Genomic DNA, 21,465 nt, shown 5'->3' with positions numbered 1-21,465 from the left:
TAGGATCCCTGAGGTAGAATAATTGATCCCCTTCCAGAACCTAATTTAAGCCTAAGCCTTCCTGGTATAAAACGTCTCTGGGTGTTCACTTGGAAATGAGGTGAATTGATGAATTAACACAGAGATGGATAGTTGGAGATGTACTAAATCAAAAACAGTTAAACGCCGATAGGCTCCAAGTTGTAGGTGAAAGGCCATAGTAATTGGGCAGTAAAATTCCATTTTTCTGTATGTTAGTAGATTTTCATTCTTAGACGTGGAGGGGTAAGCCTGGCTTTATGTCAGACTTGTCAAACCGTTGCTGCACATGGGCTGTGACACTGGAACAAAATGCCCAGCACTGAAGGGACACTAAGTCCTTCCTTTTCTTCACAGTAGTTGGGTTTCTGCTTTCTGTGGTTCAGTTATCTGAGGTCAACCATGGTCTGAAAACATTAAATGGAAAATTCCAGAAATAAACAACTTGGTTTTTCAATGGTGCCTGTTCTGCATAGCCTAATGAAATCTGCTGTCCTGCTCCCTCCTGCCAAAATATGAACTGTCCCTTTGTCCAAGCACATCCATGCTGTGGTCCAGTGCAGTAAGGTTTTGAGAGATGTCGCATTCACACGACTTTTATTATAGTCTATTGTTGTTTTATTATTAGTTATTGTTCATCTCTTACTTGCGTGATTTTTTAATTAATTAAGTTTTGTCATAGGTATGTATTACAGGAAAAAGTATTATAATCCAGGGTCTAGTACAAAGAACACCCCTTTTTATTATAACATTTTTTATTACAAAATCATGAGCACGTAATTCTGGAACGTAGTGATATCATGCTCAAGCACACCACACGACGTTTTAGGTGAAATGTTCAATTTAAAACTATAAGTAATTATACCCATTTTATTACCCTACCAACCACACTACCAACTAGGCATTTCTTCTGCTGGACCCTGTGTAGAAGGTTCAGTCCTAGCCTGCTTTCAGGCATCCACTGTGGGGGGGGGGGGGGTCTTGGAACATACTCCCCACAGTTTAAGGGGGTACAAAGATAAGGGGAGACTACTGTGCCTCGTTTTCTCTTTGTGTAGTGTAGATAATTACGGACCTGGCAGAGTTGGTAAGAAAAAGACACTAATGAAGAGCTTTCCCCTACCTCTCTACCCCTGCACTTCTATGGGCCCTTAAATCAAGGGCGGCCTCCAGTCGTGGGAGAAAGCAACGCAAACCGGCGGCGGTGCAGCATCGCTGGAGTCCCCTCCCGGGTGGGAAACTGACCGTGGGGAGCCGCGCATCTGTTTACTCGCGACCAGGAGGTCTTCGGGTTGCGCGTGGCTTTGCCTGGAACTTCTTAATGCATGATTCCGACCCCGAGAAGGCGCTTCAGGGACACCCGAGAATACCTTTCCTTGCCCACTAGTTCTCTAGGGATCTGGGCTTCTTTTAAACCCAGAAGTGACAACCATATTCTCGGATTTCCCAACACCCTAGGCCGTTTTATTTCGTCTTTTGCCAGTTTAATTTTAGGAAACGCGTTTAGGCAGTGTTGCCTAAACGACTGCTGATAGCCCGCCAAAAAGTACCTGGTACCAGAGGGTTAGGACCTGCCCTAGACTGCAAAATTCCGGGGCGGAGCGGGCCTCCGAGGCTGGGGCAGGGCCGCGCGCCGCCCCGCCCCGCCCCGGCCCTTTGTGTCGCAATATAATGCCTGCCACGCGTCAATCTAATTTTGCTGCCGGGGCAGCTCCCGCGAATGAGTGGCACGCGGTAGGGAACGCGGTATTCACCCGGGGCCCACTCCAGGAATCATGCATTTCTTGCTCAGATTAATCTGCTTCCTTTACATATGGGGCATTTTTACTGCTCAGGGACAAAAGAAAGAGGAGTTCACAGAGGAAGTGAAAATAGAAGTTTTGCATCGTCCGGAAAACTGTTCTAAGACAAGCAAGAAGGGAGACCTGCTAAATGCTCATTATGACGGTTTCTTGGCAAAAGACGGCTCGAAATTCTACTGCAGGTAGGAAATGCAGCGAACAGCTCTCTCACCTAGTTGGTGCGCGAAATCTAGCCTCCCTCCAGCAAGCGGAATTTAATTAAATGGTTGGTTGGTTGGTTGGTTGGTTCATTCGTTCGTTCTTATTTTTTAACAGTAAGAGTTGAACCTTGTGTTCCTAGAGGAAAAATCAGATTAGGTACAGTAGTTTCCTATTAAGCTGAATGTTACTTTCTAAATTACTAAAAATGTTGGCCGAGAAATGATCAAAAATACACTGCCCGCACACACAGACACACACCATCACCACTACCCTTGGTACCTATAGAAGTCCAGAAGTCCAGTGTATAAGAGCGTTCACACTTTTCCTTTGCTGTGGTCGGAGTCTCTTAAGAGAGGATTACATATAGTTGGCGCCTCATTACAGAGGGCTAGGGAAGGTAGTTTAGGGGGTTTTATTTGGCTTCAGAAGCACCATATTTACAGGTTGGGGGCCACTTTCCAACTGTACCAGGAAGACACAATGACTTTCCCTGGTGACTTCTGGACCCTGTGTCATCCTCCCACCTGAACCCTCATGCCATGACCACCTACTCTGATTTAATCAGTGGTTTGTTACTCAGAGGAAGAATGTTTTTTCATTTGTGCTATTACCTATAAAGATAGGATGGGGGAAAGTTAATTCTTTCCATTTAGAGGAAAATAGAGAAATGTAATGGGAAGGTACAAATTTTAAATACCTTTCAAATAATTTTTTGAGGCTAAACCTGCACCATCATTTTTTAGAACAAACCCAGAGTTGTTAAATGTATTATTTGGACAAGTCATGTAGCTAGGTAGGGGCAGGAGACCCATGAAAAAATTAATTGTTGAATAGTTCTTGTAAAGATAACAAAAAAAGTGACCTGACTCCTGATGACTGGCTTTGGACAAATCATACCTCATTCTGGCTCTTAGGAGGAAAGTTTGAGCTAAACACCCCACCAGGAGGTTCAGAATGAATGCTAGCTTGGGAAAAGATTTGGTTAGAGAGGACTGCAATTTTAATATAATTAAATGCTGAGCTGTATTTTAAAGTTTGAATTCATTTTTCTTGAAGTCAGCTTACCTAAGCATGCTTGTTATTACAGTCGGACACAAAATGAAGGCCACCCCAAATGGTTTGTTCTTGGTGTGGGGCAAGTCATAAAAGGCCTAGACATTGCCATGATGGATATGTGCCCTGGAGAGAAGCGGAAAGTGGTTATACCTCCTTCATTTGCATATGGAAAGGAAGGCTATGGTAAGGTTAATATTTATATCTCTATGCTATATTTACAAATAAATCATAGACTTCTGGGTATATATCTAAAAGAATTGAAAACAGGGTCTCAAAGAGATACTTGTACACCCATGTTCATAACAGCACTGTTCACAAAAGCCAAAAGAGTAGAAATAACACAAGTGTTCATTGACAGATGGAGAAACAAAATGTAGTATTTTACATATAATGGAATATTATTCAGCCTTTTAAAGGATGGAAATTCTGGCATGCACTAGAACATGGATGAACTTTTAGTACATTATGCTAAGTGAAATAAACTAATCGTGAAAACAAATACAATGTGATTCCACTTTAATTAGGTACCTAGAGTAGCCAAATTCACTGAGACAGAAAGAAAAGAGTGGTTGCCAGAGCGTGGGGAGAGGAGAGGACAGAATAGGGAACTATTATTTAATGGGTGGAGTTTCAGTATTAAAAAATGAAATAGTTCTGGAGATTGGTTGCACGACATTGTGAATGTACTTAACACTGTACACTTAAAATGGTTATACTAATAATAAATTTTCTCCCACTTAAAAATTTTTTAATCTCTAAGAAAATTTAATATAAAATTTTAAATCCTATAGGAAATAATTACAGAACTATAGAGTACAATAAACTTCAGCTCTATTCAATTCAGTCCAGCCCGGCCCCCTATTTTTCCATATTAAAAAAGAAAAAGCAACCATTGTTGGAATATAGCTCTCTGGCCAGAGTTCCTCCTCCTGCATAGTGGTAGCACTCATAATGATCATCCATATTCTATAAGCTCTACCTTTGCCAACTTTGTTTTTAGCATAATGTTTATTAGTTTTTAACATAAAGGTATATATCTTTGGTATGCAGTACCAAACTCAAATTACTAAACTCAGGAAACTGGAACATAGGATTTTAGAGTAAAAGGATAGCACTGGAAAAATAGTAAAAAGAACATCTGAACCCAAAGTCAGGGGAAGCCTTGAAATGTAGAAGAACTGAACTGCTTCTTCCAATATCTTACCTATTTTTAAAATCCTACAGTGAGATCTGAAAACTTGGGTAAAGTAGTTAGGTAGGGAAAATGTTTGCAATATGTATGGAGACTCCTATAACAAATAATAAAACAAATCATCCTTAGATTATTAGAAAAGTGCCCCACTAACCAAAAAGAAAAGATACAAATGATTTTTAAATTTGTGAGAATACTTAATTTTATTCATAATTAAAGAGAGAGATATTAAAACAAAAGTGAGACACCATTTGACGTCTTTGCTCATCTGCAAAGGCGAAGAACTTGGCAAAGGTATGGAAAATCAGTAGACTCATGCATTATTGCTGAGAATGTAAACCATTTGAACTATCTAGCGATTTCTATCAAATGTCCTCTGACTCAGTAGTTCCATTTCCAAGAATGTGCACAAAGATATATTTAAAAGAATATTCACTGTGGTCTTTTTGGTAGCAAAAGACTTATTAACAGTAGTGATTCCCTCACCTCTTGTTCCCACCAAGAGCAAGGGATCACTGCTCCAAACTGGAGTAGAGGGAGGATAGTGGTGCAAGTCACACCCAGTCAGGCTTAAAACTCCTCAGGAGACAGTTCTGGATAACTACAGCTTCATTGTCAATGCTTTGTACCAATCATTTGGTCCCAAGAAAATAGCTCCCACTGACTATAATTTATATATCCTGTTTTTACTTGTAGAGGAAGCTAGGAGAGAGATTTAAAAATTGAAGATAAGTTAAATTGAATGCAGTACTTGTCCTAAAAATGTGATAGGTTGAAGCCATTTCCAGGTAGGTGAAGTTTGCCTTTCAGTCTCTTTCATCTCATTTTCAGAATGTCTTTCTTGTGCTGGCTCATCAGATGCCTCCACACTCCACCTACGACCACTGCTCCCACTCCCCTGTCGGCCTAGAGCACCCACATCCCTCAATACAAGGTGCTCATCCTGGGTTCCATTACCTTAAGGCAAAAGACTAGTTTATCCTTTTTGTAGACTAATTTATGCTTGGATGTGAATGACTATGCAAGCTGCCTAAACTATTAATAAACCAAACCCCCTTGCTGCAGAGATATAGAAATTTGACTTGGAGTTGGTTCATATTCAGTTTTAAGTGTCTCCAATAAATATAAAAATAATGAATCCCACTAGTAACACCACCACCACTTTCATTTTACACATTAGGAAACTGAAGCCCAATGTGTGTTTTTTAGAATGTAATTAACTGCTAGTTTACCTGCACTAGCTTGGATTAGATTGTGTGAAAAGTTGCAGTGTAGACCATAGGTAAGTGCCTAGCAAAACCTCTTGATCAAATAAGCTTTTGAAAATGAGTTGTCGTGAAGAGCTAACATTAGTTATGACTTTGTTTTAGGTAGTACCTGAAGGAGTCTTTCTGCGCAATGCCCTTGCCTCATGTCTCAGGGCACCCCTGCATGTGTCAAAATGCATGTGACTTGTTAGTGCTTAAATTAACAATACATGTGGTATGTATAGATCCTTTACATTAACGCCTATGTCTTTGATCTCCTTCTCTAAATACAAGTAATTCTGTAGCAAATGCACATTTTTCTCTTTATACCATTTTTTGTAAGAAAAAACCTAATTGGCAATAATTTCTAGGTGTACAGTAGAATTATTCAGAAACTTTAATATGTAATTTTTTTCTTAAGAAATTTGAATTTGTTTTGAAGTTATTTTTCCAACATAAGAAGATCGTAAGTGGACAGAAGAGGAATGGGTTTTGTAAAACTGATCATTGGCTCATATTTAGCTCTTTTACTCTAAAATCAGGAAAGAGGTGCTGCTTTGGCTGGGATGGTCACATTAGTAATGGGATGCATGAGTAGATCTGTCTGTGTCCTGGCTTTGGAGATGACTGATTCATCTCTCCTTTCGGCTCTAAATTTCAAACTCTTTTCTCTTAGGATTACATGAGCATTTTCTCTTTTTTATTAAAGAAATTACCATTTTCTTCAGGAATGAAATTAGCCATTTAAAATTTTTTTATCTTTAAAAGATTTTATTTATTTATTTTTAGATGGAGAAAGAGAGGGAAAGAAACATCAATGTGTGGTTGCCTCTCACATGCCTGCTACTACTGGGGACCTGGCCCGCAACCCAGGCATGTGCCCTGACTGGGAATGGAACCAGTAACCCTTTGGTTCACAGGCCAGCACTCAGTCCACTGAGCCACAGCAGCCAGAAAATTAGCCATTTTTAAAATAAAGGATAGCAGAGGTGTCATTCACTCAACAAATATTCGAGCAGCTAGAATCAGGCACTCTGAGAAACTAGGAATACACAAGCTACCCACTGCCTCACAAATCATTTCTACAGGTTATTTTTATGAAATGATCATCCGAAATAGCCAATAGCTTACTAAAATGATCTGTGACATCAGTTAATAGGTTAACTTTATGAAGGAGAACTATTCAACTTAATACTTAGCATGTTTTATTGTGTTTAGAAATTTCTTCATAAAATTGTTACTGATTTATTCTGTCATCGCATTTATTTTTTAATACCCACAGAGAATGTGAGAGACACCCCTGGCTGGTGTGGCTCCGTGGGTAGGAGCATTATCACATAGATGGAAAGGTCACGGGTTTGACTCCTCAGTCAGGGCACGTATCCAGGTGGAGGGGTCAGTCACCGGTCGGAGCACGTGTGAGAAGGCAGCCGGGTTGCTTCAGCTGAGTCAGCGTTTTCCTCTCTTTCTCTCTCTCTGCCTCTCTCCTCCTGCCTTCCTTTCTGTCTCTCTAAAAAGCAATGAAAAATTGTACTTGGGTGAAGATTGAAAAAACAGAATTTGAAAGACAAATATATTGATATATATGTTTTATTAATGCTCCTAAATAACTATACAAAATCATTTTCTAAAATATTACTGATTTGTGCTTTGAGATTTTTCTGCCTATGAATTTTTCTTCTCTGCACCAGCTCTCCCCTCTACAATGCTAGGGTATATTAATAAAAATATGATTTATATTTATTTTAATTTAATTAGGAAATAATGGTCCCCTAAATCCTTAAAACTGATTCAGCTTAAAGACATGAAAAAATATCTCTAAAGAGTATTTAGAATGCAATTTTTATAACTATAAAATAATATAATCATAATGCTCTATTGGCTGTTTGTGAATAAATATTTGAACATTATCTTCATGTAAGTTAAAACTGTTAAAATGTATACTTGTAGCAGAAGGCAAGATTCCACCTGATGCAACACTGATTTTTGAGATCGAACTTTACGCTGTGACCAAAGGACCACGGAGTATTGAGACATTTAAGCAGATAGACACGGACAATGACAAGCAACTCTCTAAAACTGAGGTAATTCAGACAGATTTCATGTGTGCAATCTCATTTTTTAATCACAGTTTCAATCCATGTTTGTTAAAACTATTATTTTTCTACTTCTACCTAGTGTGGGCCAATTACTTAGCTTTTAATAGAGTTGGTTACCACAAAAACCTAAGTTTTAAGAAGAAAGTGTGCTTTTCACTACAAAACTTGTAACTGAGTCATTCTGTTCAATTTCTTTTCTCCCTACCAGAGGGTCATTAACATACCAAACTAAGCTACGGGGGGCATTTCCAGCATCCAGACTATAGGAGCAGATTTCTTTGAAGGAACATTGTAGGAATTTTATAACAGGGCAAGTAACATATTTTGCTGTGTATAATGCACACGTTTTGCTCAGATTTTTGAGGGAAAAATAAGGATGCACATTATACACGAGTATAATGATTACATACCATAGGTATAATAATGGATATAATAATCCTGTGTGTAATGCACACAAAAACGTAAGTATGCATTATACACAGGAAAATATGGTAATTACCACTTCATAAGATTGTGGAGATTACATGAGATTATGAAAAAAAGCTAGCAAGAATCTGAATTGTGTAGACTGGAAAGTTAGTAAACAGGACCTAGAAGTTCCGCTACCTAGCTTCTGCACCCCACTTAATCTTATATATGAATAAAGGATTAATAAAGATCTTGGAGTAATCATTTTTTTCTCAATACCAGGTATAATTATAAACTCAGTAGTGTGTAACCTAATTTAATTTCCTTGACACTCTATGAGGAAGAGACTATTGTCATTATCTCCATTTTGTCAAAGGAGCAAATGATACCCAGACAGGTTAAGTAACTAGCTTAAGGTCACACAGCTCTAGGTGGCAAAACCAGATTGCAGACCCAGCAATCTGGCTCCACTACTGTGATCTTAACCGTGGATCCACCCTGCCTCTTTTGGGGACTTGGCATCATGGATGTTTCAGGGCTAATGTTGAAGTCTGATGCCTTACATAGTCCCACTGACTGTTCTTTTTGCTTAAATTGAGTAACCCAATTGTCTTCCCTTTCATTTGGAAGCAGTTTAACATGTATAATTCTTATCATTTAAGTAAGTAATAAAAGGCAACTGGGTCATTGATTCAAATGATACACATAGACCCTTTTCTTTTTCTCTCCCTCTCCAGTCTTTTACCCACCCTAATTCCACTTCCTCCTCTGAGCTATCAGTAAGGACTGTCTCTGAAGCTCTTTGGCTGATCAATGACAGAAGAAGGATAAGAGAAAGGAGACACCCCTTTTTCCTGAACAGCAGCAATTAGAGTGATGGCAGACTATTCCCAGCACATAGTTTCTGATGACTCCCTATCATCCTGCAGGGTGTCCAGCCCGCAGCCCACAGGCCACACGCAGCCCAGGATGACTATGAATGCAGCCCAACACAAAATTGTAATTTTTTTGCTCACCAGTTTTTGTTAGTGTTTGTGTATTTAATGTGTAGCCCAAGACAACTCTTCTTCTTCCACTGTGACCTAGAAACACCCAAAGTTCGGATGGCCCTGCCTAGAGAATGAACAGCGGCTGCAGATGTGTTCACCTGGTACGCCAGAGCTCTGCCTGTGCACACAGACCATTCACTATCACCGGCGCACCAACAGGCACCTTCTGCAGTCTGACTGCTCCTCGGTAGACCTTAGGGGATCTTCAGTTCTTTTCTGGAAATTAAAACTAGAGAGAGTCCAAAATAGAGACCTGCTTAGCTACATTTTGCCCAAATGTTTTTTAAGTATCAGGTATTAGCTGCGTTATCGCTAGATGGATACAAGTGATTTTCATTTGCTTGATCTTTATGATAACAATAGCTGTCTTTTACTGACATTTGTAAACGTGATTCTAATCTTTACATCAGTCCTAAAGTATAGATTCTATTTCCTTTTTTTTAAAGATGACAAAACTCTTTGAACCTCTTAGGTTCAAAGAGGTTAAATCATGGGTCCAAGGCCACATAGCCAGTACACCAAAGCCTGGATTTCAACGTGAACTGAAACTACTTTCCTTCATCATCAGAAAGCTGTAGTCAGTTACATTTCTTCAGTATAAATAAGGTAGGGGAGTAGGGGAATACAGCATTTTTATTAAATTACAAAGTGGAAATAGTGTGGAACCCATTGCCAGCAAAATTAAAGGCATGCTCTTACCCACTCACTGCCTTTTCATCCCTCTTCACAGCAGTGTATTAAAAAAATAACATTTAGAGAGTCAACAATATTGGCTAGTAGAATATACTTATTTAGAAACTGAGAAATATTTGAGGCTATTTAAAATTCTTTACACCTACATAGGATTTTTAAGGCTTAGTTGGAAGAGAGAAATGTATCTCCATCACATAGGACCAAAGTCCCATCGGAGAACAGTTGATACGATCATTACGAAGATCCATTCATTACAATCCTTCAATGATCCATTGATCATTCTGAAATCAAGTCTACTGGCTATGGACCGAGTTTGGGGTATGGATTGCTAAAAACTTCTTGGGGTCCAACGTCAGCTCTTGCCTGTACAATGCCTAGCCTTGTTGTTGAACATTATCTCCAAATCACTGTGCATTGACTCTTTAGTTATTATACATATTAGCTCTTTCCAATGGAAATGTAATTGAGTCACATATAATTTTAAAATTTTTAGTAGCCACATCTTAAAAAAAAAGAAACAGGTGAAATTAATTTTAATGATATGTTTTGTTTAACTCATATCTCAAATATTACCACTTCAACATTAAATCAGTATAAAAACTACCAAGATATTTTTATTGTCTTCCCAATTTGTTGTGTATTCTACCATAACTGTAGCATATCTCAGTTTGATTTAGCTACATTTCAAGTGCCTGCGACTAGTAATGGCCATACTAGGCAGGGCTTATGATGTGTCTTTGCTTAGAAAACTGTCATATTATGTAGAGAAAAGGAAATATTTCAGAATACTTTTTATTTATTAGAGAGATTATTGTAGTTTATACATTTGAGATAGTTATGGAAGCATAGAAAAATTAAGAAAATTAAATTTTATTTCAAAACCTGTGGTTGGGTTTCATTGATTATGCACCAATTTATATTTTATTCACCAATGGAAATCCTTGAGAGTGAATTCCTTTTGATAATGTGGACAGTATATATTATTAGAAAACATTTAGTTTCAACATAATTCAATTCAGATATTAGTCTTTGAGTATGTACTACTAACCTCAGGGGAAGCTAATTTGACGATGTTTCTCTTCAGAAGATAGCTTCAAAGATTAAAAAAATAAAACCTCAAATATCTTTTGAAAATTCTGTATCACTTATTATAAGTAGTCTTACTCTATTAAAACATTTCTTCAAAGTTAACTAAAAATGTATTGTGATATCTTCTTGTTAATGAAATATTATTTTGGCCCCCTAGATATATCATTACCTGAAAAGGGACTTTGAAAAAGATGACCAGCCACGTGACAAGTCATACCAGAATGCAGTTTTAGAGGACATTTTTAAGAAGAACGACCATGATGGCGATGGCTTCATTTCTCCCAGGGAATACAATGTATACCAACATGATGAACTGTAGCATATGCTTATTTCTCAGTTGTCTTAGCTATTTAATGTACTTTGTATATAAAACAAAGTCACTTTCTCCAAGGTGTGGTTTCTATTTTTCCCTATGAGATCATATTTTGATGTCCTCAATACATGTAACTTTTGAATAAATGTGAGGGTATTTTGCAAATGTAATATTCAGGAATGGCACGATTGTGTTTGCTGTTGCTTTATTCTGTGAGCATGAGTGGCAGCACCATGAAATTGACCTCTGTGTCCCAGTGGGCAGTTTTTCCCCTTCAAGAAACAGGAGGATAAATCTGTGCCAAAATCTACACAACTCTTCCCAACTCTCACCTTAACAACACATAAAAATATGTAAGTAACCACTTTTTAATGTTTTAAATGTTAAAATGCCCCATATTTGAGTTTTTTCATTAGGGACCCAGGAATTAACATTTCAATGTTTATACATTTCATAGCATTACTGTTAGGTGGTATATAAAAATCATAGGAGTGAAGATTCTTGTTTTGGTATGCATGCAGGAAAATATAGGTTGTATATAACTATCCCATAGAGAGCCTCAACACGGTCTCTGTACTTTTCGGTGCAAGCTTTTGGCTTTAGGTGTTTGTTCCAATGGAGAGTGTTTAAAGATATTTGATCAGACCGAAGGCTTTGTGCCTCTTGTAGCAGGCGTAATAGACCCTGTACTGCTGTAAGTTTTGTACTCCCTCAGACATTATAAAATGCCACGCCTCTTCCTTCTTGTAGACCTTTATATCTATCATCCTTAACTTCTTGTCTAGATTTTAATCGGTCATGGTATTTCTTAGTTTCCAGTTCCCTTTCTTTAGGTAACTCTATCCTATGTCACTTCATTTCTCAGTGATTTTGTTATTAATCATCAATGAACATCACAAATTGGCATGCCATCAAATTTTTTTTTTTTTTTTAGTAAAGTGCAAGGCACATCTTTTTTTTTTTTTTTTTTAGATTTTATTTATTTATCTTTAGAGGGGAAGGGAAGGAGAGAGGGAGAGAAACATCAATGTGTGGTTGCCTTTAGTGCATCCCCTGCTGGGAACTGGCCTGCAGGGAACCAGCCTGCAACCCAGGCATGTGCCCTGACTGGGAATTGAACCGTGATCATGTGGTTTGCAGGCCTGCTCTCAATCCATTGAGCTACACCAGCCAGGGCAAGTTTTTTAAATTATATATTTTTTATTATGTTGTTAACAGTTTTCTCAATTTTTCTCCCTTTGTGCCCCTCCATCCAGCACCCCATACTCCCCCAGGCAACACCACACCATTGTTCATGTCCATGTGTCATGCAAATAAGCTCTTTGGTTTCTCCATTTCCCATACTGTACTTGACATCCCCCTGGCTATTCTGTAACTACTTACTTGTACTTCTTACCTCATCTCTTCATTCTCTCCCTCCCCACTCACATCTAACAACCATCAAAATGTTCTCTGTATCCATGATTCTGTCTGTTCTTTTTTGCTTAGTTTGTTTTTTAGATTCAGTTGTTGGTATAGTATGCCATTTTATTCAGAGTTTTGATATTCTTTTTCTTAAGTCCCTTTAACATTTTATATAATAATGCTTTGGTGATGATGAACTCCTTCAGTTTTTTTCTTGGAAGCTATCTGCCCTTCAATCCTAAGGTTAAGGTTTGGAAAGGTTTAAAACTAACCTTTTTCCATTTTCTGAAACTTGCTCTTTCCAAACCATTATTCATTGTTCATCAAAATTCTGTATTTAAAAGTGTAGGGATAACACAAAAACCACCAAACCAGTGGATGTCACATTTGCATAGCACAGAGTTTGACACTTTGTAAACAAAAACTTTACTATGTTTTCTTTCCTTCCAGCATTGCATCATTCCTCTACCAGTTTTATAACTTCTCCTTCCTTGCTGATTCATCAACTCTTTCATTCCCTTACTTTCCTCAGAAAAACCTGCTCAATTTAAGTAAACTAAGTTGATAACTCAATGTTACATTTTGATTTGGAAACTGCCCCCATTTTCTTTACATAAAAAGTCACTAGACCCTTTTTTGATTCGTATGCTTATATCTGCATTTGATATGAGCATACGAATCAAAAGTACCATGACAGAAGATGGAAATGGAAATTCTCAAAAAATATAAACTATCATTCTAACCTTTCTCTCCCATTGTCTTTATACAAAGTACTTTTAAACTTATGTTTAAAAAAAATTACAAATGATATCAAATGAATATGGAGACTTACTATGAAAAGTCACATTTAAATAGTTAAAAAATAAAACTTTAATCATTCTACATGAATATAGTATACAAGTAGTTTGTGTTTGCACAATTGTGTTACACCTTCATAGGCATATAGCTAACCATGAGTGCTGTAATTACACACTTCTGAGGTCTAGAATTTGAACATGTTATTTTTGCAATTATTTTCATAAGGGTAGATAGTAAATAATTTAGGTTGTTTAAGAAAAATTTCAGATGTCTCACAGAGCAGACAAAAAAGATTGCTCAGGAATAAATATGTTAAAAGTTTTAAACATTTTCAAAAAAGACAAGAAATGAACATGTCCTAGCTGTCTTAACTTTGAAATGACAGTGGTGAATTTTGTGAAGCCCAGGCTGGCAAGCATATGTATAGTACAGAATAGCAGCCCATGTAGTGACTCTCAGTCGCCCTGTTAACTGTGTGCGCAATGCCCACACTGAGCTCGGTGTGCTTTTAATCTGATACTGCAATTAAACAGTTAGGGTTACATTAAATTATTAACACATTTTTCTCATTTTACCAGACATAAGGCAATACTTAAAGCACCATAAAGTCACCTCTTGTACATTCTTTTCATCCTTAAATTTAATTAAAGGCTGATTAAAATCAAATTAGTATTTCAAAAAAACCTCTATGTAAAAGTTTCCTAAAATGGTGGACTAAATACCCAAAGTACTTCTAATGCAGCTGGCAGATTTTATAGACAACATCTACATTCTTATTTTATATTTAAGCCTTTTTTAAACAAAAAGTATTAACCTTCATGACAACTTACGAGAAGATTTCATCATTCTCCTGTCCACTTTATATGTGGGGAATGATGCCCAGAGAGATTCATCTGTTTCCTGTCCCTCTTTAACTTGCCACAGTTCACCAAAGAGAACCCGGGGGTCTGGGAACGTGTGTGGTACAGCTGCGCCTTAAACACAGGCAGATACATTTTGTATTTTATTTCATTCTCTTGTGCCAAACATCAAAACAGGGAACTGCATGAAGTCTCACGTACTTCTGCCCATCGACAGAGCACTGAAAGCACCCATAAACCGTCTCCCTTTTCAAGTTTCCCATTCCACAGAGAATGCAAGGTCCTTTTGGGATGTTGTGATTAAGTAAGTTAACTCGGATGTGCGTCCCTTCTTTGAGGGAAATGTCGGTCATGCTGAAAGTTTTGTCATGGTAGTCAGAAAAAAGATCATCTAAGTAAAGCTGTGAACGAGAAATGACATCCATCACTCTTCTATCTAAAAGGACACAAACAGAGAAATGTGTCAGAAGTCAAATCAAATAAAAAACCACATAACTGAGCTGCATTTATAATCACAGGAATCTAAACAACTAGTCATGAAATAATTAGGCTTTCGAATTTAAATTCTTAATAGACAGGATTACTAATAGACAATTAAATGTTAAGCCCAGACGTTAAAAAAACGCCTTTAAAATACTGTTCAAAGGACATACTTCTTTCAAAGAGTATATTTCTCAATCTGTAGAACTGTGCAAACGTTGCTGTTTCTTCCCTTTCGAATCCTCCTTTTGACACTGAAGTGACACAAAGGTCTGTAAAATAAATGTAGAAGATGTTATGACTTGAATTCATATTTTGTGACTGATGTAGCTGTGGTTGGTGAGTTCTGATACATGCCCTCACTGCATCTTTTACATTAAATTTTACATTTTTTAAGAAAAGGTAATACTCAGATGGTACGAAATTCAAAGTACAAAAAGGGGATACAGTGACAAAGAAGTCTCCAGTCTACACTGACCCCAGCCTCAGTTTTCCGCCCCAGAGGTAACCAACTATTAACTTTCTTGTGTTTATGTCCAGAAATGATCCCTATATTTTACAAGTGTAAAGGAGTGTGTGTGTGTGTGTGTGTGTGTGTGTGTGTGTGTATGTAAAACTCTTTAGGCTCAACAAGTTACAAACTGCACACATTTCTTTCAAATACCTCTTAGTATTCAATGTCAGAATATATAGTGCTATTTCATTCTTAGTATTCTATTCTGTTGATGCACATTAACTAGTTGCTGATAATAGATCTGAAGGTTATTTCTGTTCTGGTATTACGAACTAAATATCCTTATATCCTTATCATTTCACGCATGTACATATAGCTATAGGATAAATTTCTAAAAGTGCAAGGCTAAAGTATATGCACACTTTAAATTTAGATGGCTATATCAACTCTATCAGTTCATACTCCTATCAAAATATTGTAAAAACCTGCAGCCGAAGCATCCTGAATAGATTTTACTTTGCATGTTTTATTTTGTTTCTGGACTGCCCCTTCTCTCCTCCCTCAGAACTTCAGAAACAAACACAAACAGGTCTAAAAAAGTTTACAAATGACCATGGCTACAGCACTCATTGCCTGGTGGTGTGGCCTGCCCCTGGGCTTGCACTGGCTGGCCTACTAACCTTGAAGGTCTGTGAAGTATAGAAATCTAAAGTGAGCTGCACTGAGGTATTATAGAAGGTGACATTAGAGGAAGTATTTGTATTTCTAAAGTTATTTTTAGGAAAAGTTTGGGGGGAAAGTCATGATAGGTAAAATTAAAGTTTTCTTTGGGCCTACTCATCTGGGTGCCCTGACATCTTCACACATTTTACTATCTATTTATTCCTCTATTTGCCAACATCAAAAAACTACCTATTAGAAGGTCATGTATTATCTTGCTGTGTAGGTCAAGAAATACTTTTGTCAGTGGATTGCATTTTAGCTCTTATCCGTAATTGTAAGTGGGGCAGTGGGAGTCTAGAGCCTTTACCACAAAGCAGGAAAGAGGTACTGGGCAAGCAGGGGCTGCAGGCTATCTCCCGGCTACTTCACCAAGCATAAAACGGACGGTGCTAAGAGCATCAGTCTGCTATAAGTAGAGAGAAAGTGTGTGTGTGTACGTGTGTGTGTTTCCTATTACATTCTTAAAAATTTAATCAATTCAGTGTTTCATGTAAGTCATTCACTTACCAAAGGCACCATCCAAGTAAATGAACAGTTCAAAAACACTGAAAGCTATGGTTGTATGTGCTGGGAAAACAATAGCTTTGTCCCTTCCCTTGGGATTCTGGTCATCCATAAAGTGAAACTATAGTAAAAAAAAAATAACATTATTAAGGAGCATAACCTGTAAGGATAGCTTTTTGGAGAAACAATCCCACCAAAAATAATACAAAACAAAACAAAAAAGCATAACACTTGTTCAAGTAAAGAACTGTCCTTCAAAGTAAACTTAACAGCAAAGGTCCAAATGGTCCAATGGAAACTCATGCTCTACGTCAGGAATACTACTCATCACTTCCTCACTCACTTTGGTACTGGAGTCAGTGATTAGTGCTACCACAACAGTAAAGCTCTAGGGCATAGAAGCCTTTCTCTTTCAACTGCAACCAACTGTATTTTAGTGAAATGGCTTTTTCAGCCTATCCTGTCTACTGTTCCAAAGCCCCCAGAGCTTCCGGCAGTTTTCCAAAGCAATCACCAACAATTAAGTAATTGTTCAAGGCCCAATCATCCAACGTTAAACAATCTGGTGGGCAGCTAAATGTAACCTTTATTTTCAAAGACTTGAAAAGATTATCATCGAACCCTATCTTTCTAATAATTTGTTTTAACATAACCAATCAAGTCATTATTATGTGAATGACAAGGACAAATATAATTGAGATAATAAACAAATTACTTTTGAGATTTTTTTAAAGGATTTAACATTGAACAAAGTAAGTTTAGTCACTGACAATATTATTTTAGAAAAATTAATATAAAAATATAAATTCAATTAAATTTTAAGTATAAACTGCATCACTTAAAAATAAAATCAACGAATTCACAGAAGTATCTAATTTTTAATTCTTAAAACTGCACTTAAATAGCAACAGGAAGGATGCACATTATTTCACAGGGATTGGTGTTCTGTTTGCATTATATTACACATGTTGAGAATGCAATTTTCTTGGATTTTCACATTCTAAAAACCATTACTGTGCAAAATCCTATATATCATTGCAGCTCTTCAATCTCAACATTTGAAAAAATACATAAGTCTCATTAGAAATTGAGTACTTTTCAAAACATTCCCCTGGCAGGCCCTCAGTGAAGGAAACCTGAGCGCGGCTTTACCCTCATGGACTCCCCGCGAATCCCTGCGTGCACGGACAGGGAGCACTGCCGCGTGGTCCGGATGCTCTCCATGACCACGCACAATACTGCCTTTCTGCTGCTCCTCGACTGACGTATCAAGCTGTGGTCAAAATTAATTTTTCTAAAATAAACAAGAGAGACATTCACAAGAATCTATACCATCTGGTTACATACGACCCAGTACATTTTTCGTCAGTATGTTACTAATTCACAGTCTAACTTAACTGAAGTAAATCAAGGCAGGCTTAATACACATTGGAAAGTAGGATTGAAAAAAATTTAATAATCTACCTCTCCTTTCTATTTTCTTAAAACATGCTTGTTACAGGAGTCTATTGGAGAGGCTCTTTTAGCATATTTGTTACAAGCAAATTCCTGGACTCTTTTAATATAATAATTTAGCAAATCTGTACAGATTCAAAGCAATTTTGTGGGACAATGAAAAAGCCTGTCTAAATGAAATGGTTTTGGATATCTGTTCTTATCCAAAGTTTGGATATATTAGTAATTTGTATTATTTCAAACAAATATATTACAATAGTAAAGTATAGCCTGAATGTTTTAATCATTCTTTATAATAAGTTCACGTAATGAAAATATTTGATGAAAACACTAAAAAGTATATAAGGATTATTATACTGACCGAGTAGTAATTTCCTTGAGTAACGTGGAAACTTCTACTTCGTGTTTCGTTACCACACCAAATGAGGCTTTGACTGCAACAGAATCTGATCCGGCAACATTAATACCAACGTCATTCACAATATGGTTGCCTCGCCTTCCATAGAGTGAAACATCTGATTCGTCTTCATAATTTAGTAACTGATAAGATGAAACACCTTTAAAAAAAAGAAAATTAGTGTTTTTCAAATGTCATGAATTCATTTAGAATAGATTACATAAAGTAACACATTAATTTACGATTTAAGACTTGATTACCCAAATGTTGAGAAAGGCAATGTTTTAAACCAAGTTTAAAAATAGCAATTTAATTAATTAGAAAACAGGAAGAAATAATAGCCAGAGTACTTAAAATGAACTCAAATTCAACAGAACTTCTTAAGCATCAAGATCCACTAGGTAGTTGAAAGAAAAACAGGTGTTTTTAAGAAATAATTTTCCAAAATGTCAATTTATTTTCTAACCTAGTCTGTAATATATTTCAGTTTGCCAACTGTAAAGTGATCATAAAAAATAAATACAAATTACTTTAATCTCACTTGACCATGTGAGATAGGTAGGACTAAATAATACCTCTATTTTATAAATAAATGTATTATGTCATATTCTACATTGATTTGGTTAAAACAATTTATAAAATAATTGAAATAAAATTATACAATAAATAATCTTATAAAATAGATTTGAAAATTATTTGATCAATAAGAGATTTGATACTATTATAAACTTTAGACACTATTAATCATAATAATATTACTGCCATAGTAATAAAAGTTGCTTTTATCAGTGAAAATGTATAAATATTATGAACATAAACAGTCTATATGGGCCAAGTTTAGATTACCAATAATATAGCTGAATGAGGAGTCACTCCCAGACCCACATTCAAACTTACCAGCTGAAATTTCTCTGTCTCCTAGAAGAATATCTTTCAGTGTAAAAGGTGTCGAGGTAAATTTACATCTAGGAAACAGAAAGCATCGCTTCTTTTTCACCACCAGACTTAGAGGTTGGTACTTGTCAGCCTCACTAAGGCTTGGAACAGGAACTAATCTCCCTCCATCTCCAACTTGCTTGACAAAGCTCTTGGTAGCAGCAGCAAACATATTAATATGGTATCAAAATGTCATCAACTGCACCCCTCAGATAACAAATCCATATTTTCAAAGAAAATCAGGCACAGGACTAAGGCTTACTTGATTTTAAATACAATTATGCATGTTAAAAATACAATGCATGGTTCCACAAAGTAGTTTACAGTGTACTGTTCACAACACTGCCTCCCCTGGTGCGCTCAGGTAATGAATTATAGATCAAGAGTGTAAATTGATATACTAAGAGTACGTGTCATTTGAAATTGCAGTCTATAGCACTACAATAAACACAGAAAACTAGTAATTTTAAAATACTACCAATGTCCTTAAAGAGGGTCAAATTTAATAGCAGTTTGCCAGTTTTGAGGCAAACATATAGCCCTATGTTCCAGAGGGAATAGTGCAGTTGGGCACCAACATCGTCCCTGGACACCAGCTACAGTATACCGAGTCCAAAGGAAGTTCCTTCGCACGTCCATCGCACCAACTTCGGCAACAAAAGAGTGTCGTTTTCAATCCTTACATTATCCAATTTATTGTTTGAACATCTCATTCATTTTCCTTGTATGACTACAAAACCAAATGATTAATATAATAAGATCACAGACTAAAGAAAACAATCCTATGCTGCTCTTTATAAAATACTAAATGAAAACCAAATTATATATAAATAACTACATTAACTCTGACAATATGGGGTTTTTACTCTGCAGATGACTATTGGACATCTCTTTAAATGGAGATCCTGCTGCATTTATTTTTCATCATTATTATCCCAGTTATTCAACCTTTAAAGAGAACTATGTAAGTTTTGGCTTGTTTTAAAGGAGTCTGGTGGCTAAAAATACATTTTAGAAACAAATCTGAGTGCTGAAATATTGTATTGCCATAGATATGTGGATGTTAATATACAGGGCCCGGCACAAATAACACCCCTTTTTTAATTACAAAATCATAAATCTGTAATTCTGTACCGTAACAGTATCACACTCAAGCACACCATGACATTTTAGGTGAAATGACTAATGAAAACTATAAATTATTGCATTCATATTGTTACCTACCAACCACACTCAAACAGGCCTTTCTGCTGGACCCTGTATTTTGAAATAGTGGCAATGTGGTATTCACAAGATACTCATTAAAACATAACATTAGTGGATAGTAATCAATACACATACATATATGACGGTAGGGGGAGGAAGAAATCGGTTTAATTCAAGCCTCAAATAATATTAGTCAATTTGATTAGATTCTGGACATTTTCTAAAATTTGCTTTCAAATATCCACGGATCGCATGGGCCCCCAAAGATCAGTTTTTGATAATGTCCCTTCTGCGAATAGTATTGTGCAAAGCAGCTTTCCAGAACACCGGGAAAGCACATGGAGTCATTTGTGCAAGTGGCTAGCAAACCCCTAGAGAAGCGATTCAGCATCCAATGTCGCTGTCTGAGCCTTACCAAAGGTGGTGCATCCCAGGCAAACGCCATTACAAAGAACACCCCAGGTGTGCAGAAACAGTATTTAACTGATATCCGGTCTACAGAAAAGCCTTCTTTTACACCTAAGGGGCTTTGCTGGGATCCGCAGACCTCGCATTTATCTCGGGACGAAAGCCGATTATAATAGACAATGAAGCCCATGAGGCAACAGAGATGGTGGGGGTTGCCTCTGGACATCCCCGCAAGGTCCTAAAGACTGGACTCCAAGGGAAGAGCCCACCGCAGCCTTCAGAGGCTGATATACCATGTCTCCAGCTTCGGGGCCAACCCCACAGATGCTCTCTATCCACTTGCATTTGGAATTTTGACATCTTTTTTTGAAAGCGACGCAGCCCTCATCCTTCCCCCGCCCCCGCCCGAAAGAAAACAAACACGAAGGCTGAGCTTCAAGCCCTACAGACTCTGTGAGGCTTGCCGCCCGACAAGCTTCCCCGGACAGGAAACAGCCTCCTTTCAAGGACACAGAGCTGTGGCCTCGATGAGGCCGGAGGACTGGGGGTAGAGAAGCCCCAAAACCGCCCGGCGGGCAGCGCTCGGGCTGGGAAAGGGGGCGGAATATGGAGGGAAGGGGCGTGGCTGGGCGCTGGGAAGACTGGGAGCCGGTGGCTGGGGCCAGGGTTGGAG

General features: G+C 37.4%; 2 protein-coding genes across 4 annotated transcripts; one reads left to right on the top strand and one right to left on the bottom strand.

Annotated features, from left to right (window-relative positions):
• The first annotated feature begins 1,673 nt into the window (after positions 1–1,673).
• FKBP7 (FKBP prolyl isomerase 7) lies at positions 1,674–11,239 on the top strand. 3 transcript variants are annotated; one of them, XR_008391599.1, is made up of 5 exons: positions 1,674–2,002; positions 3,109–3,260; positions 5,101–5,203; positions 5,640–5,751; positions 7,467–7,555. XR_008391599.1 is itself a non-coding variant. In XM_037130035.2 (4 exons), exons 1-4 carry the CDS (start codon positions 1,794–1,796, stop codon positions 11,171–11,173), a joined length of 657 nt encoding a protein of 218 aa, XP_036985930.2. In that variant the 5' UTR covers positions 1,676–1,793; the 3' UTR covers positions 11,174–11,239. The 3 variants fall into 3 exon arrangements, 1 of the variants encoding a protein (XP_036985930.2); XR_008391600.1 differs by lacking the exon at positions 5,101–5,203; XM_037130035.2 differs by lacking the exons at positions 5,101–5,203; positions 5,640–5,751 and adding an exon at positions 11,012–11,239 and having other exon boundaries at positions 1,676–2,002; positions 7,467–7,600.
• A 2,227-nt stretch (positions 11,240–13,466) lies between these two features.
• PJVK (pejvakin) lies at positions 13,467–21,463 on the bottom strand. The gene is made up of 6 exons (XM_037130046.2): positions 19,140–21,463; positions 18,207–18,402; positions 17,543–17,684; positions 16,394–16,511; positions 14,883–14,981; positions 13,467–14,665 (listed from the first exon to the last, which is right to left on the bottom strand). The coding sequence occupies exons 1-6, from the start codon at positions 19,348–19,350 to the stop codon at positions 14,373–14,375; spliced, it is 1,059 nt and encodes a 352-aa protein (XP_036985941.2). The 5' UTR covers positions 19,351–21,463; the 3' UTR covers positions 13,467–14,372.
• Positions 21,464–21,465: the final 2 nt, after the last annotated feature.

Source organism: Artibeus jamaicensis, unplaced genomic scaffold, assembly GCF_021234435.1.
Source record: "Artibeus jamaicensis isolate MK-2021 breed Jamaican fruit bat unplaced genomic scaffold, CSHL_Jam_final contig_391, whole genome shotgun sequence".
In the NCBI taxonomy this organism is placed as follows: domain Eukaryota; kingdom Metazoa; phylum Chordata; class Mammalia; order Chiroptera; family Phyllostomidae; genus Artibeus; species Artibeus jamaicensis.
Note: the sequence above shows the minus strand (reverse complement) of the source record. Positions and strands in the feature narration are given on the sequence as shown.